Source organism: Onychostoma macrolepis, chromosome 16 (assembly GCF_012432095.1).
Source record: "Onychostoma macrolepis isolate SWU-2019 chromosome 16, ASM1243209v1, whole genome shotgun sequence".
NCBI lineage: Eukaryota > Metazoa > Chordata > Actinopteri > Cypriniformes > Cyprinidae > Onychostoma > Onychostoma macrolepis.
In genome coordinates this window covers 34,305,090-34,322,050 of record NC_081170.1, presented here as the reverse complement: position 1 = coordinate 34,322,050, position 16,961 = coordinate 34,305,090, and the positions used below count along the sequence as shown (strand labels likewise).

Below are 16,961 nucleotides of genomic sequence, written 5' to 3'. Positions count from 1 at the left end.
TGCAGAAATATAGAAAATTTTAAAGGTTAAGCAGCACTGTATGTGCTAAAAATACTCAACAGCATGAGGTAGATGCAGTTCTTTACTCGTACTACAACACATTTCTCAAGCTGCATCGAAACGCTCAGAAAAATTGGAGTTTGCGTCAAATTCAAAGCAGATGAATGTTTGACTCTCTGATCAGTCTGATGACTGCAGGCTTGACATTTAATGAGCCGACATATGGAGTGTGCGAGCGGACTTACCGTCTGATTCTCTGTGTATCACCAGTCTTTGTTGTTGTGTGGCAAGTCTTTTATTGCATCTTCATCTGTAATGGTCTATTCCGTTAGATTGGGTCACTTCGAAAATGCTGCTGGGAACATGTGGCTTTTGATAGTGAATCACTTTTTCCATCTCGAGGCATCTTTTAAAATGAGCCCAATGGGGAGAGACAGCGTCGCCTTTGGAGTCTTATGTGTCCTTATAAATGTGTAAACGTCAAGTTTATTTGTTTTACTTTTTATGAGACAAATAATAGCTTTCTTTCTCTGTCTGTTAGATTGTTGTGCCGAGAGGTCCGGTCCAGGCCAAGGGTCTTCTTCTGTCCTGCATCGCTGATCAAAACCCCTGCATCTTCTTTGAGCCCAAAATCCTGTACAGAGCAGCAGGTGAGAGATCATGAACGGTCACAATGGGATTATGGGTATCTGACATGAGATTCTTGACATTCCTTCCTTCAGCATAACATGCTGTACAGTAAATTATTATTTTTTGTTAACAACTTTTTATTCAGTTTTCTTCTGGGAACAGTAAAAAAACAAAAAGCAACTGTGCAAATTTAGAACCCACCCCAACCCACAATAAAATAAATCTTACAAGGATTTTAGAAAAGATGACACAACAACATTAAAAGCTGAATGCCATGAATTTACAGTTCCACATTAGATCCATGTATACGAGAAGTTGAGAGTTCCATTGAGATGATGTCCAGCAAATACACCGTCCAGGTTCGTCTGTCCATTGTGTGAGGAGGATTCCAGCGGTTGACTAACAGTTTTTTTTTGCTGCTGTGAGACTTTGTTGGATGGACAAGGTGAAGTCCCAAAAGTCATTCATGAAAAAATGGCGCAGAGTCAAACATATCTCAGTACCCAACAAATATAACAGCTGAGACCAAAAAGGTGAAGGAGAGGGGCACTCCCAAAAAAAACAATGCGAAAACGTGCCTAAAGATCCTTGCAAACAGAGATTACACTTAGGAGAAGATGACAGATTCATATTCAGAGAAGAAGAAGAAAAAAATCTTGAGTATGATTCCTTTGGTCCAGATCTATTGCGGATATGCGATATTACAGAATTCGTATCTGCACCTAATACAATTTCAAAATCTGAAAATGTCAAGAGATAGATCGACAAAGCAGAGAAAAAGTAGGGTCAGGAGTACAAGGGGCATAAACTGAAAGAAATACAATATTCCTATTGAATGAAGATGAGTGAGATACCACTTCATAAAACTTATTATTACACCTGTGTATATACTCCTTTCAAATGGGATTCTTGAAATAACACTATATCAATATTTCTTCTTCGCAGAAATCCAGAAAACCTGTACGTTTGTGAGGGCCATTTAGGCCATTAATATTACAACTCAGAATATTATTGTCAGTCATAGGTATCAAACAGAATTACTGCATAAGACAAAATACAAGTTTGAAAATAAAACCAGTTGAGTCTACCATTAAACCACCCCCCTGCCTTCCCATCACTATTTAAAAAAAAAAAAACATAAATACATTCCCATGAACTATGGCAGATCAAACCAAGAACAAACCTTGATCTGCCAGCAGCCCTTAATATGATCCGTGGCGTCAACAAAAACCTGCACATTACTGAAGCACCAACATTGGCCCCATAGTCACATATTGACTAGGTAGGATCTCTATTTAAAAAAAAAAAAAAAAAAAAGAAAGAGAGAGAGAAGGAATACAACTAAAACATAAATAAAATAACATCATAATCAGTAAGCGATACTGTATGCACAGTGAAAGCTTCTAGTAACTGCTTGCTGCGCCTATTGCGATCCTGTAAGCCCACAACCTGTTGCTCAAGCGAGTGGCTTGCAAATTATTTTTCTGCAAATTATTATGCATGTAACTTTTATGAACTCGTATAAATTGAGATGCTACATGGAATATTATGGTATTTTCAAAGATCATTATATTGTGTATTGGGTGTAATAGAATATGTTAGCATGCTTTAATGTTCAAAAAACACATCATTTCACATACTGTACATTATTGTAGCTACTCTATGCCTAGTCTCTCTAAAATGCATGGATTTCTTCAAAGCCCCTCTTTCTGAAAAGCACAGTGTGCTCTATTTGGCCAGCAGACCCAGTGTGTTGGCCAAACATCTCAAGCGATTATCGGAAATGTAACACTCCTTACCGTAATCGTGAGCTCAAGTTTTGGTCAACCTTTTGTTCTAGATAGAAAAAATCCTTTACTGGGAATTTTTGAACTTTGTGTCTTTGCACAAACAGCTGCATAACACACACACACACACACACAAAAAGGAAAGCATGAAAACGCATAATACGACCCTTTTAAGAAAACTCAAGAGAGGACAAAATGCATGATGTTGCATTAAATAGCCTCACAGCAAGGGAAAATTCTATTTATTAATATCGCGTTCATTATCGGTGATGATATCACCTGCGATTATGAACGCGATTTTGCGTAGCCTGTCAGTGAACTACGGCTCTGTGTAGTAAATGCTGCTCCATCTGAAAGCAAGTGATGGAGATTTACTACTGATTACAGAACCGGCTTTACTGACAAGATGCGCATGACTATCGCATTTGATTATTTGCACAGTCCTAAACACTATTCATACATGCATATATACACGGGTAGACTGATCGGCCAGCGTTGTTCAGGCGCAGTTATTGGCCAGATTGGACTGACTTCTGCCTTGGGTCTGCTCACATGAAGAGTGCACGTTATTTTTTGTGGATTTTGAGTAATATTGTTGAGTAATGTTCTATGAGCTGTAATATATGCGTTATACTGGCCATTGGAAACCCTGCTCTCTGTTTATATAACTGTCGTCATTGGCCATTGAAAAACCAAAATGTTTCATCTACTAATGAAAACACACATGAAGAATGAGCTGCAATTGATATTAGCCAGAAAGATCTGGACTTTTTTTTATTCTGAAGAAATATGCAATTTAAGAGAAACATTGTTAGTAGTATCACATTACCTGTTCAGTCAGTCAGTCTGTGGTATTTATTGCTTTCCTGAATGGTTGTTTCAGCTCCCATTTTGCCTGCTCATAAATCATTGTGGTCCATTTGAGTGTTTTGATCTTTCAGACAGATCATTGAGAATCTTGAATGGTCTTAATATTGCTTCATGCTTTGCAGCTGTTGAAGGAAGACATGCTGTTTCATTTCTCTCTTTCGTTGCCTTATGCTGTACATGTTTCACTGAGGTATGGCTCCATTTCTGTCAAACGCTTCAGCGCAGAATGGTTCTCCAGTTCAATCACAAGTCATGAGAGGAATGTGGAGGGGAGTCAGTGAAGTCAGTGTTTGCCCTCGTAATGTTTAATCTATATAATGTTTATATAACTCCGCCCCTTCAATCTCAACTTCATTTGCATACACTTTGGAAAGCCACACCCACATCTCAACATCCAATCAGTAACCATTGCATAGACCCATGTCCCACCCTACACCTTTTTCGTTTTTTTGGTAATTCAGTACACTTAGAGGTTCGAAACAGGATGTGAGAAAATATCTGACAGTATGTTCGCTGCATTATGACATTATGATAATTTTATTATCATAATACAAGATATTACATTAGACTCAAGATCGTCTAACTGTAAAAAAGTCAGATCAAACACCATCTCGCTCTTGGTTTGTTCAATGTAATTATTAATTTTTTTAAATTGTTTTAAATAATTTAAAAAATACATTTTAATTTATTTAAAACATGCATGTTATTTATTTTCAGTGCATGGCATTAGCAAAATCAAGGTCATTTGGTTTGATTCCCAGTGAATGCATGAACTGGTGAAATGTGTATCGCAACACAAGTCACTTCAGGTAAACTTGTCTGCCAAAAGCATGAATGTAAATGGAGAAACAGTCTTTTCTTCCACAAATGGTGTAGTTGCAGCATCTCTAACCAGGGGCTAAAGTAACCACTGCCAAAAACTAACCAACCGCAATTTGAGCCTTTGGTTATAAGAAGAATATTTGGTGCAATTGGTGCACAAGTACAAACACAATTCTCATATCCATAAAAATGGTTTATTAATGAAATGAATGAAGAATGGAAAAGGAAATGAATGCACTTTTAAGGAAGCCAATGCAAGTGTGGTTTGCCATGAGGATTAGAGCATATTCATCTCCTGCGTTAGATCTGCTCTCTGTCTGTTGCTACTCTGACTTATATGTCTCTAAAGAATTTTGCTGAATGACTTTAATTTCCTGACTGAACATTGGAGCTTGTTTTAGGATCTTTGGCTCGTTATCATTATTTGGTTTTAATTTTACAGTGGTGCTTTTCTTTTTTTTATGCAGTTATTCTTACAAGATGGGAATAAATCATTCTGCATTGAGTTTGTATAATTCTTGATTTGAAAAACATTATTCGTTTATTTGATGGTAATGTGGAATTTTCCAATTTCCACTTTGTCTTTTTTGAACCTGCCATTGCCAGCATTGAAAGTAATGTCATAAATTGTAATTCTGGCAGGTTTAGTTGGCCGTAAATATGGTGTTGATTTATTACATGATATTTAGAAGTTCACATCACCTTCTGTGTTGAATTTGGTAGAATTTTCTGAAATACATGTTAGTGGTTTATAAATCATCCATGTGGAGGCGACCTCCAGGTTTTTAAAAAAAAGTGCAGTAAGTGATTTCTGAGAAACGCTTTTGAAAGTGGATCTAACCAAGCACCAAAACACACTTCTAGCCAATCAGCAGTGATGTCTCGTGATCAGTTGAGGATCATATCGTCCTATCATCAGCCTGTGAGATCACTGACACACAATATCGTGCTAATTTATTTAATTATTTACTTGGTTTCATAGCCAGAGAGTGAACCAACTCCAGGGTAAGGCTAAAAGCAGCCTATAATGTAATAGTCTATTAACTAAACATTTATATATTTTTAGTCAAGTAGCATATGGAGGTCACGTCATAAAATATTTATATTTAATATGACTGAATTTGTATTTAACATAACAATTTAATAGAAGCTTTGTAAGTAAATTGTAATAATGCTTACATTTCCTGTTATTCAAACAGCAGCTACAGAAAACAAGCAAAGAACATTTACATTATCAAAGAACATCACTGACTTCAGTCTAGCATGACTTTATTCACTTTATGATGCACTATATGATGAATAATTCTCTTATACTTACAGCACACATACATTTTTGTTGTTTATGATGAGTGAAACATCGCAAGTGAACAGAATTCAGTCAGCACGTGCTGAACAGCAAAACTCTAATGTTTCAGCGATGACTGACTCATCTGAACGCCTCCGATTGGCCATTGCGTTCATGTCAAGACACTATTATTTGTATAGCGCTTTTAACAATGCAAATTGTGTCAAAGCAGCTTTACATCAGCTTGATATAAAGCTGGGTGGCTTTACATCAGCTTTACAGTATTTAGACGGGAAAATAGTGTGTCAAAATAGTGTCATTCTCCTCTGGCCAGACAAAATCAGCAGTTTAAATCTAGGCTAAAGCAGAGTCAGATTGTGCAAAGGACTCATCTGGTTCCTGTGGTCTTGTCCCAATAGCCGTCTAGGAGACAGGGTCTTCACTGGGGATCAATCTCTGGGGCTCATCTAGTTGTTCTCGTCTCCGCTGGCGTTCAGGGCTGTAGAGGTCATCTGTAGGTGCTGATCCACCATCTGATCCGGATATGATCTGGTTCTGGGTGGCTACGGTGACCTCGGAATAAAAAAGAAATAGACTAATATTAGCGTAGATGCCATTCTTCTAACGATGTTATAAGTACATTGTGTGTTATGGGAAGTGTTCCCGGTTCTGGTTGACCTAATTAATGCAGCCTAACAATCCTTCAACGGATTTGAATTATAGAAATGCGATAGTGTATTATGTGTAAGCCCGGTTAAAGAGATGGGTCTTTAATCTAGATTTAAACTGACGGAGTGTGTCTGCCTCCCGAACAGTGTTAGGTAGATTGTTCCAGAGTTTGAGCGTTGAATAGGAAAACGATCTCCCGCCCGCAGTCGATTTTGATATTCTAGGTATTATCAAATGCCCAGAGTTTTGAGATCGCAGCGGATGTGAAGGACTATAATGTGATAAGAGCTCACTCAATTACTGAGGTGCCAAACCATTCAGGACCTTATAGGTAATTAGCAAGATCTTAAAATGTATATGATGTTTAATAGGGAGCCAGTGCAGTGTTAACAGAACCGGGCTAATATGGTCATACTTCCTGATTCTAGTAAGAACTCTAGCTGCTGCATTTTGAACCAGCTGGAGTTTGTTTATTAAACGCGCAGAGCAACCACCCAATAAAGCATTACAATATTCTAGCCTCGAGGTCATGAACGCATTAATTAATGTTTCTGCATTTGACATTGAGAGCGTAGGTCGTAATTTAGATATATTTTTAAGATGAAAAATGCAATTTTACAAATGCTAGGAAAGATTGCTATCAAAAAGTACGCCTAGGTTCCTAACTGATGACGAAGAATTTACTGAGCAGCCATCATTACATGCAAATGTTTTTGGTCCAATAATTAACGCCTCTGTTTTTTCAGAATTTAGCAGTAAGAAATTGCTAGTCATCCAGTTTTTGCTATCAACTATACATTCCGTAAATTTTTCAAATTGTTATGTTTCATCGGGTCGCTAAGAAATATAGAGCTGAATATCATCAGCATAACCGTGAAAGCTAACACCATGTTTCCTATTGATATCTCCCAAGGGTAACATGTAAAGCGTGAAAAGTAAGGGGCCTAGTACTGAGCCTTGAGGTACTCCGTACTGCACTTGTGATTGGTATGATACCTCTTCATTTACTGCCACGAATTGATGGCGGTCAGATAAGTATGATTTGAACCATGCCAGTGCACTTCCTCTAATGCCAACATAATTTTCTAGTCTATTTAAAACTCAACATAATCGTGTGTGATTTGGTTATAATGTGCAACAATGTAAAAATGTGTAAAAATAAATATGATGGAGCAAATAAGCCCTAATATTAATTAGATAGTATTACTAGCCTGATTTAAAAAAAAATAATAATAATAATCGTCTTGCTATTGTCAAAGGCATCAGCCACAGGTGATACCTCTGACTATTGTCCATACACAATACTATCATCTATTGGCACAACTCTAGAGGGGGTGTGTTTGTTTCAGTGATTTGAAATGTCAACACCATTTCCAAGAAATCACTTACTGCACCTTTAAGGCTTTTAGCCAGTTGCTAGGGTGGTTGCCAAGAGTCAAATGGCAAGACTCTGGCTAGTTGATGGGGTTTAGAGTGTTTTAGCATTGTGACGAAATTCACACCAATTATAGTCATCAATATTGTCTATACTGCAATGGATGGCTTCAGGAATATAATATCGATGTGAGGGATCTTTCATGTCTTTCGCATAAATGCACAGGGGTTGGACAAAAATAATATGAACACCCATTTTTACATAATTGCATAATTATTCACCCTCATGTTGTTCCAAACCCGTAAGACCTTCGTTCATCTTCAGAATGCAAATTAAGGTATTTTTTGATGAAATCTGAGAGCTCTTTGACACTGCATAGACAGCAATGCAACTACCTTGTCTATGTTGTGTCAGAAAGCTCTCGGATTACATCAAAAATATTTTAATTTGTGTTCCTAAGATGAACGAAGGTCTTACGGGTTTGGAATGACATGAGGATGAGTAATTAAAGCAAAGAAAGAGGGCAGGACTTTTATTCTCGCCGTAGTATTGTTGCTGCCACCGGCGCCATGTCCTGGAGATGCTGTGTTTCATTGTGAAAGCGAAACTACTTTGTTTGGGCTTCCAAATGAGGACACAACTAGAAATCAGTGGTTAAGTTGTATTAACAACACTGTTCCAGAACAGTTCAACCCAATATATTCGAGTGTGTGCAGCGCATTTTACGGAGAACTATTTCCTGAACCTGGGAGTAGCTGCCAGCTGCTCAAAGACTGTTTCTATAAAGTGGGGCAATTCCAACTTTACAAGGACAGTCTGGTGCTTCTGACTCACAGCCTGTAAGTATGTTTTCATATTTAAAGAATTTGCCACTGACTATTCAAAAACGCGAGTTTTGAGCTGTGTAGAGTAGTGCTTGTTTTTTGTCGTTTCTCCGATCACAAATGCAGACATGGCAATGTTTACGAGACACGATGCAACACGACGCGTAAAAAGACAGTATAAGTCATTATAATCAGTAATTATGTTGTTGCATCCCCACTGGATGCAACAAATGCCTCGTTTGTAATGGGTTTTATTGTTTTTGTGTCGTCGCACCGGGACACGGCATCACAATACGGTAAGGGGCGTAACATTTCCACCTCACGCTTGAGGTATTCGGCCAATCACAATGCACTGGATAGCTGGCCAATCAGAGCACGCCTCGCTTCTTACACCGTGTCCTAACTACACGCGACGCGACAAGATTCCAGCGACAAGCAATTTGGGTGTCCACACCAGACACGACACGACGCGACACCGCGACGCGACAGAATCAATCAAATATCACAGCCAATCAGAAGCGTGTGTGGGCGGGCTCTCTCTGGAAGCGCACTGCTCTTGCAACGAAATGGATATGTTTATAATCTAATTCATAAATTTTAAAGCTTTTTAACATCATTAAATATACGTTACATACTGAGTGACTGATAACATCTTTGTTATGGAATACACTCGTTGGTTTGCAGTGAGTTCACAGTTTTAACGGTCATCTTTGATTTATTTTTCAAGATCTGAGGTAAACTATCTGTTGTTGCTTTCAGTATGGCTATAGGGTCACGCAATATGATATTTAAACTAATATTAGACACGTTTAACTTTGAATAAAGCATATAATCACCTGAGATTATCTACTGTCATATAGTTTGTATGTTGTTGTTCCAGCCGCGACGTCGCGGAAATAGAAACCGTTTCTGAATGAGAAATTTCGCGTGTCGCGTCGCTTGTAGTTAGGACACGGTGTTAGAATGATGAGCTTTGTAAATATTGGCGCATTTCAGAAAGGCAGGACATAGAGGAGCAAAAATAATGTACAGTATGTGGATAATAATGTGTTTTTTGGATCTTAAACCGCATAAACATTGCATTACACCAAATACACAAAATAATGTTCTTTTTAGCAATGTCATATGTCCCCTTTAATGACAGAATTTTCATTTTTGGGTGAACTATCCAAACCATACATTTGTTTGGTGTTTTAAGCACACTTTATGATCAATACTGTGAACACGAAGTATGGCAAGACTTCATCAGTAAAGAAGATATAAGATAGAAAACCAAAAGTGAATGACAGGAACTGTTAAACACTTAGAAGGATTGAGACCAAACAACACAGAATTGCTGCAAATATCCACCTAGAAGGTCCTGTTTCCACAAAAAGCAAGAACAGAGAACTTCACAAAGCAACATCCATGAAAGAGCTGCAATGCTAAAACTTAAATCACAGACAACAATGCTAGGAAAAAGATGGAGTCATGATTATAAAACCTGTACAGTTGGAGCACAAGATGAACTTATTCATCTGCCCTGCCCAGACAAATCACCTGACTTCAATATTATCAAACCACTGTAGACAGTTTTGAAGAGAAAAGTAAGAAGCAGATTCCCTTACGTTCAACGTTTCTGTAACTACAGGCGATGATTGATGACATTCAGCTGGAGAATATTCAATCTATTCTAAGAAGGCTGAAGGTTGTATTAAATGCAAATGGCTGTAAAACACCTTATTTATGAAATACTGCCTGTTTCCCAGGTGTTCACATTGTTTTGTTCAAGCCCTGTATGTTTCCACATCTTTGAACTATTTTTTTATTAAAGAGTGGTTTTACCATTAGTTCCTGCAGTATTTTTAAATGACAGAGCACTTGTCAGCTGAAAACACACATCAGGCATCCAACAGTCTACCACTAGCAAGAGTCTGGAGCATTAGTGATGCGTTTTTACTAGACTTCATCAATCACTCGAACTCTGGGGTGAAACCTCTGAACCGCACACCCGTGAGCCAAGCCTGAACCGCTTTCTATTCAGTGTGGTGTGTAGCTTTATTATTTACATTTTTTTTGGCTGCAATAATCTTGCTGGTGTTAGAATCCAGAAACAGGCTGTGAATGAACATTAGGTTACTCGGAGTTGCAGTTTATTAGGGCTGCCTCCCTAATACTCGACTAAATGTTAGTCATTGAGAAGGGACCAAAATCGACCGAAATTGTATTAGTCGGTTAGTAACTGTCTGTAATGGATAGATTGTTAAAGGGATAGTTCACCCAAAAATGAAAATTTGATGTTTATCTGCTTACCCCCAGGGCATCCAAGATGTAGGTGACTTTGTTTCTTAAGTAGAACACAAACTAAGATTTTTAACTCAAACCGTTGCAGTCTGTCAGTCCTATAATGCAAGTCAATGGGCACACAATCTTTGAGAGTGAAAAAACATGCACAGACAAATCCAAATTAAACCCTGCGGCTCGTGACGATACATTGATATCCTAAGACACGAAACGATCGGTTTGTGCGAGAAACTGAACAGTATTTTTATAATTTTTTTTACCTCAAATACACCACTTACAACATTTAGAGATTCTAGGCATCTTGTGCTGTGCATGTTTGAGTCAATGTTGTGTAGACCTCAGTGGAGTTCAGCGTCACAGTCCACCAGTTCTGGCAATTGAAGGCAGTAGTAAAGTTTAAGCAGACCTTTCATTCTCCTCGATCAAAATTCTCAGTCATCTTGGCAGTGTTTCATGTTGGTTTCATTTCTTGCTCTTGACCAAAATGTAAAATGTTTTATTACTTTACTGGTTTAAGTTTTAGGAGATTATCATTATCAGATGTGCTGCAGGCAAACTGCAATAAAGTCCTGGAGTGGTTTGCTATATGTGTAGCTGTTAAACATTACTTCAGGGTTCAGAGACAGTTCGAAGAATATGATGGTTTCTATCAATTCTCACTGTCACTATCATGACATACGAACTGAATTGCCTCTTAGTTCTTAGTTCAGTGCAATGTAAAGCATAATTATATGTTAAATCTTTCAAAATATTGCCAAAATAATTTTACACTGGTAACGCTTTAGAATAGGGAACACTTATTCGCTATTAACTACGACTTTTCCCTCAATAAATTCCTAATTTGCTGCTTATTAATAGTTAGTGCAGTAGTTGTTAAGTTTAGGTATTGGGTAGGATTAGGGATGTAGAATAAGGTCAAGTAGAATAATGCATTAATATGTGCTTAATTACTACTAATAAATGGCTAATATTCTAGTAATATGCATGCTAATTAGCAACTAGTTAAGAGACCCTAAAATAAAGTGTTACTTTTTCCAAAAATATAGTATTGAAACTTCTATAGTTTTTATTTAATTTTTTGAGTTGCCGTTTTTTTTTTTTTTTTTTTAATGCTCAGTATTCATTATATTTGATTTTTTTTGTAATTTTAAGTGTTTTAATAATTTTGAATTTATTTATAATACTATTTATAATATATAATAATTTTTTTTTTTTTTTTTTCAGTTTTAGTTTTGATTGTATTTTTTATTTCCAGTTAGCAATTTTCAGCTTAAAAACGTTAAAATGTTCCCTTGGCAATTAACTGATTTTGTCATCTAATATTTACATTTTATTTAAGCTTTTTCAGTTAACAAAAATGTTTTAGTGAACTATAATAACCCTGCTATTGACATTGCCAAATAGTAAAAGTAACTGTTAGGATCATAAGATGCATTAAAAACAAACTTTCTGAAGAAAGCTGTGACCATCTGGATCTGTGCTAGACAGGCATTAGCTTTAGCTAAATATTTTTAGGAAAAAACACTTTAGTTTTTATTTATCCAGCTCTGCAGTCAACAAATAAATATGACAGAAAATGCTACTGTACACTTGAAACTTTCAAAACGCACAGTTTCCGCTCCTGCTGGTTTTCCAAAGAATTTTTTTTTACTTATTGTACAGGCCAAAAATAAATGCATACTGGTATAGAAAAGATCATAAGGACTTTTCACAAGCTTCTGTTTCTAATTCTAAGCAAAAGTACACTCCTAACATCAACTTCAATCGTTTTCAGCTAAATTACTTTAAACCTCATTGTCAGAGCAGTAAGATTTCCCAGAAGACCACAAAGACAATGACTTCAATGAGCGTATAAACTGGGATGAGGAAAATGGCTCTAATTAAACATAATTTAACCGTAAAGATAATTCAGCATTTAGGATCAAAAACAATGACATGAGATGTGACAGCTGTGAAAAGTTCTTTCTGCACTTCATGCTGCAAGATGAGACGACAACTTTCTTGGGCTAGTTTCTTTATCTTGTTTCACACAGCCATGCAAAACTTGTCCTGATGCACACTTACTATTCCTTACTTTTTCAGTACTGCCAGTATGAACAAATCAGAAGGATAGGAAGGGTTTCACAAAAACATCATGCATTCATTTTGTTTCTTGTTCTTTTTAACATACAATAGTTGAGCAATATAACAGTTTCCCCCAAAACTTATAGATTTAATCTTAACCTTATATAGCCTACTGTATTTTCACACATTTCTAAGGCCTCTTAATGATCAACATGTGCAAAACTTTGCTGTTAAACCTGTCACACACAATCTGCTGTATGTCGTCTTGTTAGGGGATTAGTAATGGACCCAAAAATACAGAAACACCAGTGGATACGTTTTTAGAAAGTTTATTTTCAGTTTCTTTAATGTTAAGGTTCTCAGGATACTGGCAAGTATTCTCCAAGCCAGGGAGTGGCGACAGTGAGGTGAACAATAGGTCAGTGATGGAAGTAGATGATCAGAGGAAGCTCTAGAGGATAGCAAGCTAGTTGAGCACTTCCAAGCAGGAACTGAGTGAACTGGCTTACTGGTATCAATACAGCTGACAGGTGGTCTTTTGAGGCTTGGGGATTGAACCCTGGTCTACCACGTGACAGGCAGAGACGCAGTCCACTGTTCCACACAGGAAAGTCTACCAGAGTGTTCTCGAAGATGTTCTGAGGAGTAATAGCAGAGTAGCGAACAAACATTTCCAAAGACAACACAATGCAATCTCCTTTATCCTTTTCCAGTCCCAAATCCAAAACAATAATTCCACAATCCAAATCCCGAATCACAATGGACTGACAATCCAGCTTCCAGAGCAGCAGATAAAAAGAGTCAAACTTACTGACTCTTGATGGGGGTTCAGGCAGAGAGAGAGAAAAACCAGGTCCAGGCAGGGTCGAGTTCACACAGGCTTCAAGGAGCAGATTCAGGAACTGACTGGTATGTTCACCAATGAGCTGATGAGACAATCTGGCAGAGAGGTAAGAGTGAGACTGGCTTATATAGTTAGTGAGACCGGTGAAACCAATGAGGATAATTAAAAAGGAATTATGAAATCAGGAACAAGTAGCTGGATGCTGGCTGATGAAATAAGAATCGGGCACTTCTGTTGTCCGATTGATAGTTTAGAGTTCTTTTTCAAGTAAAAGCTCATTTAGTGTGCTTCCTCAAACGTCTACCTTCAGCTGCTGCTTCACACATCTTTTTGCTGTCAAATCTGTACTGATTTTTATCAAGCAAATGCAAGAAAAACTTTAGTAATATTTCCAGATGAACACTTACTGGACTGAAGCAGCTTGGCTTTACTTGATTCTCCATCAATCATTTTGAAGAAAAATGAGTGAGTCTCAAATTTGATCATCAGTTGTTGTCTCTCAATCATCATTGTATTGCATTGCATTATATGTTTTGACCAACAAACTAAGCATTTGAATATCATCTTAATAACTCATGTTATTGGAGATATAGAGTGACAACTGATATGTTTATCATTTTATGTAAGTATCTGCTTTACTTTAATAAAGTTTTCATTGATTTAGATTACAAGCATCAGAATTTCATCTTGCTTTTTGATCATATAAGTATCAGCATCTGCACCAAATTCCACCATATTTTTGGCCTGTGATTTTTTTTTATTTTATTTTTTTTTATTTATTTTTTTATTTTCTTCAATATTCTCACTGTATCACACTATATGACCCATAAAACCTGATGTATCAAATATGATTTTTTTTTTTTTTTTTTTGTCTAAAGGTTCGGTAAATTGTTCCATTTCCAAATTAAATGAAAAGAAGATATATGAAGAAAAAGTAAAGATTACTGGGAAAAGATATGTCTTTATGAAAGAAATGTTGGTTACGCTTTAGAATAGGGAACACGCATTCACTATTAATTAAGAGTTTTCCCTCAATAAACTGTCAATTTGCTGCTTATTAATAGTTAGTAGGTAGTTAAGTTTAGGTATGGAGTTTAAGGATTAAGGGATCTAAAATATGGTCATGCAGAATTAGATATTAATATGTGCTTTATAAGCACTAATAAACAGCCAATAGTTTATATACATGCTAATAAGCAGCTAGTTAATAGTGAGAATTGGTCCCTAAACTAAAGTGTCATCGAAATGTTTATTTGTGTAATGTATTAAATTAATTGAATGGAAATGATAAAGTATAAATAACCTTTTTTTCTTTTCATTTATAAAAAAAAAAAAAAAAGATTTTTCAGTAACATTTTATATTAGCGAACACTATTGACTATAGTTGTTTATTAGCATGCATATTACTAGCCTATTGGCTGTTTATTGGTACTTATAAAGCGCATATTAATGTCTTAATGCATGACCATATTTTAGATCCTTAATACCTAAACTTAAGAACTACCTTATTAACTGCTTATAAGCAGCGCATTAGGAGTTTATTAAGGTCCCTTAATTAATGTGTTCCCTAATCTAAAACTTTCTGACTGATGTTTAGTCTGTCAGGGTTTGTGGGCTGATGTGTGGTTTTGTTTTGCAGTGGAGCAGGTGCCCACAGAAGCCTATCAGGTCCCGCTCTCACAGGCCGAGGTGCTGCAGGAGGGCAGTGATCTCACGCTGGTGACCTGGGGAACACAGGTACGTCTGTGAGAACAGCTACTCCTCCTGTGTTCATCATCGGATTATGATTTGTAAAGCTCTCTGGGGGTCCTGAAGCTCAGCTCGGCTCAGACACTCCACAGGTTTATCCTGCTGAATGACTGATGACGGTGCAGAGACGAGTCACAGGTCAGGTGGAAACCAGGACCTCGCCAGTGATTCACAAATAGGCTCATTTCTAATGAACAGTGCTCTCCTGTTTCTTTTCATTCATCCCATCGAGACTCCTTAAATGAGACACTAACCAGGCCTTCGAGATACATGAAATATGTATGATCTATGCTACAGTTCAAAACTTTTTTTTTTAAATATTAAATGGAGGCATTAATGAGGTCATGAACTGCCCTTGTACTGTTCTCTGAGGTCCACTTATAATGCCATCAAGATTTTTGAATCAAAAAACATCATAATGTAAAGGCTATATTATGTCTTATTTTTAACCCCCTCATCAGAACACTCTGTGTGAGTAGGTGTGACGGATTGCAGACTCAGAAGTAAATGCCCACTGCTGTGATTGGCTAATAGTTGTGTATGTTTGACAGCCTACATCCTTCACAGTCGGACGACTGTGACAAAACCGTATATTAAAAGCTACCAGAAGCAGTATCATTCACATTTCACAAATAACAGTGTATCTAAAAGTATGAGACAACAACAAACAAACACACCATTAAGAGCCTTGCACAGGTTCTGCGCGATCCTCTTCACTAATATCCTCTGCGTCTCAATCGGGCTCAAATTGATAAACAATATAGACGACGCCATTGTTTACAATACAACCGGAGCACATGCCACTGAGGTGAGGGGCGGGACGTTTAGACGCACACTAGAGGCGGTTTAGCCAATCACAACACACTGGGCCAGCTAACCAATCTGAGCCCATCACATATTTCTGAGGGAGGGGCTTCATAAATGCAGGAAATCATCAGAGCGTTTATCAGAGAAGGGACGGAGCGGTCTAGAATAAAGGTAAATTGTGTAAAAAATAATGTGTTTTTAAAAAAAAACAAAGCATGAACACATGTTAGACTGGCCACAATCAAGCCTAGAAAAAAAAAGTCAACCACCCCTTTAAGTAGTTGCTTATTAGCATGCATATTACCAGTGTAATGGCTGTTTATTAGTACTTACAAAGTCCTCCGTGAAGTTGGCCCCCCACCCAATGCAAAAAGTCGCCAAAATAGTCTCAATCGTTTGTGCTGTAAAAATTTTTGTTTGTGGTGCTTTGGTTTTTTAGATATTAAAATAATATTTATAGGTCATTCTGAGGTCACTCAGCCCCCCACATACTCCAAATTTACCCCAGTAGTCTCATTTGCTTGGGCTTTGTTTGTGCTGGTAATAGTTTCGTTTATATTCGTAATTATTTTTAAAGATTTTTTTCTTAGTCTAGTCGCACGTTTATATTTAAATGATTAATATATTAAACCATCCTTTGATATATAGGAATTTAGGCGTAGCCTATTCCACGTTCAAGCGCGCATAAAGCTTGCCTCAAAGCACAAAAGTATTGATTATGAATGTGTCGGGGGGGGAAAAGAAGACATTGTAATTATTTATTACTAAACTAGTGCTTTCTCAGTCAGTGTCGGCCGCAAAGATTAAGTTGCCAAAAGCCGACACTGATAGTCATCTCCACAGTAGGCTAATGGACGTGCCTTTAATAGAGAAATGCACCTTTCATATGGAACACATTATTAGAGAAGATTTGTTTTTTATTTGAATTGGTTTGTTTAATAGTAGACATTTC

The 16,961-nt window shown here is 37.1% G+C and overlaps 1 protein-coding gene across 1 annotated transcript in view; it reads left to right on the top strand.

Annotated features, from left to right (window-relative positions):
• Positions 1-16,961, top strand: part of bckdhb (branched chain keto acid dehydrogenase E1 subunit beta) — an 85,836-nt gene that overhangs the window by 12,070 nt on the left and 56,805 nt on the right. The window contains exons 6-7 of the mRNA XM_058747533.1: positions 542-650; positions 15,093-15,190. Of these exons, the coding sequence (XP_058603516.1) occupies positions 542-650; positions 15,093-15,190 (207 nt within the window). The remainder of the gene's footprint in view (positions 1-541; positions 651-15,092; positions 15,191-16,961) is intronic.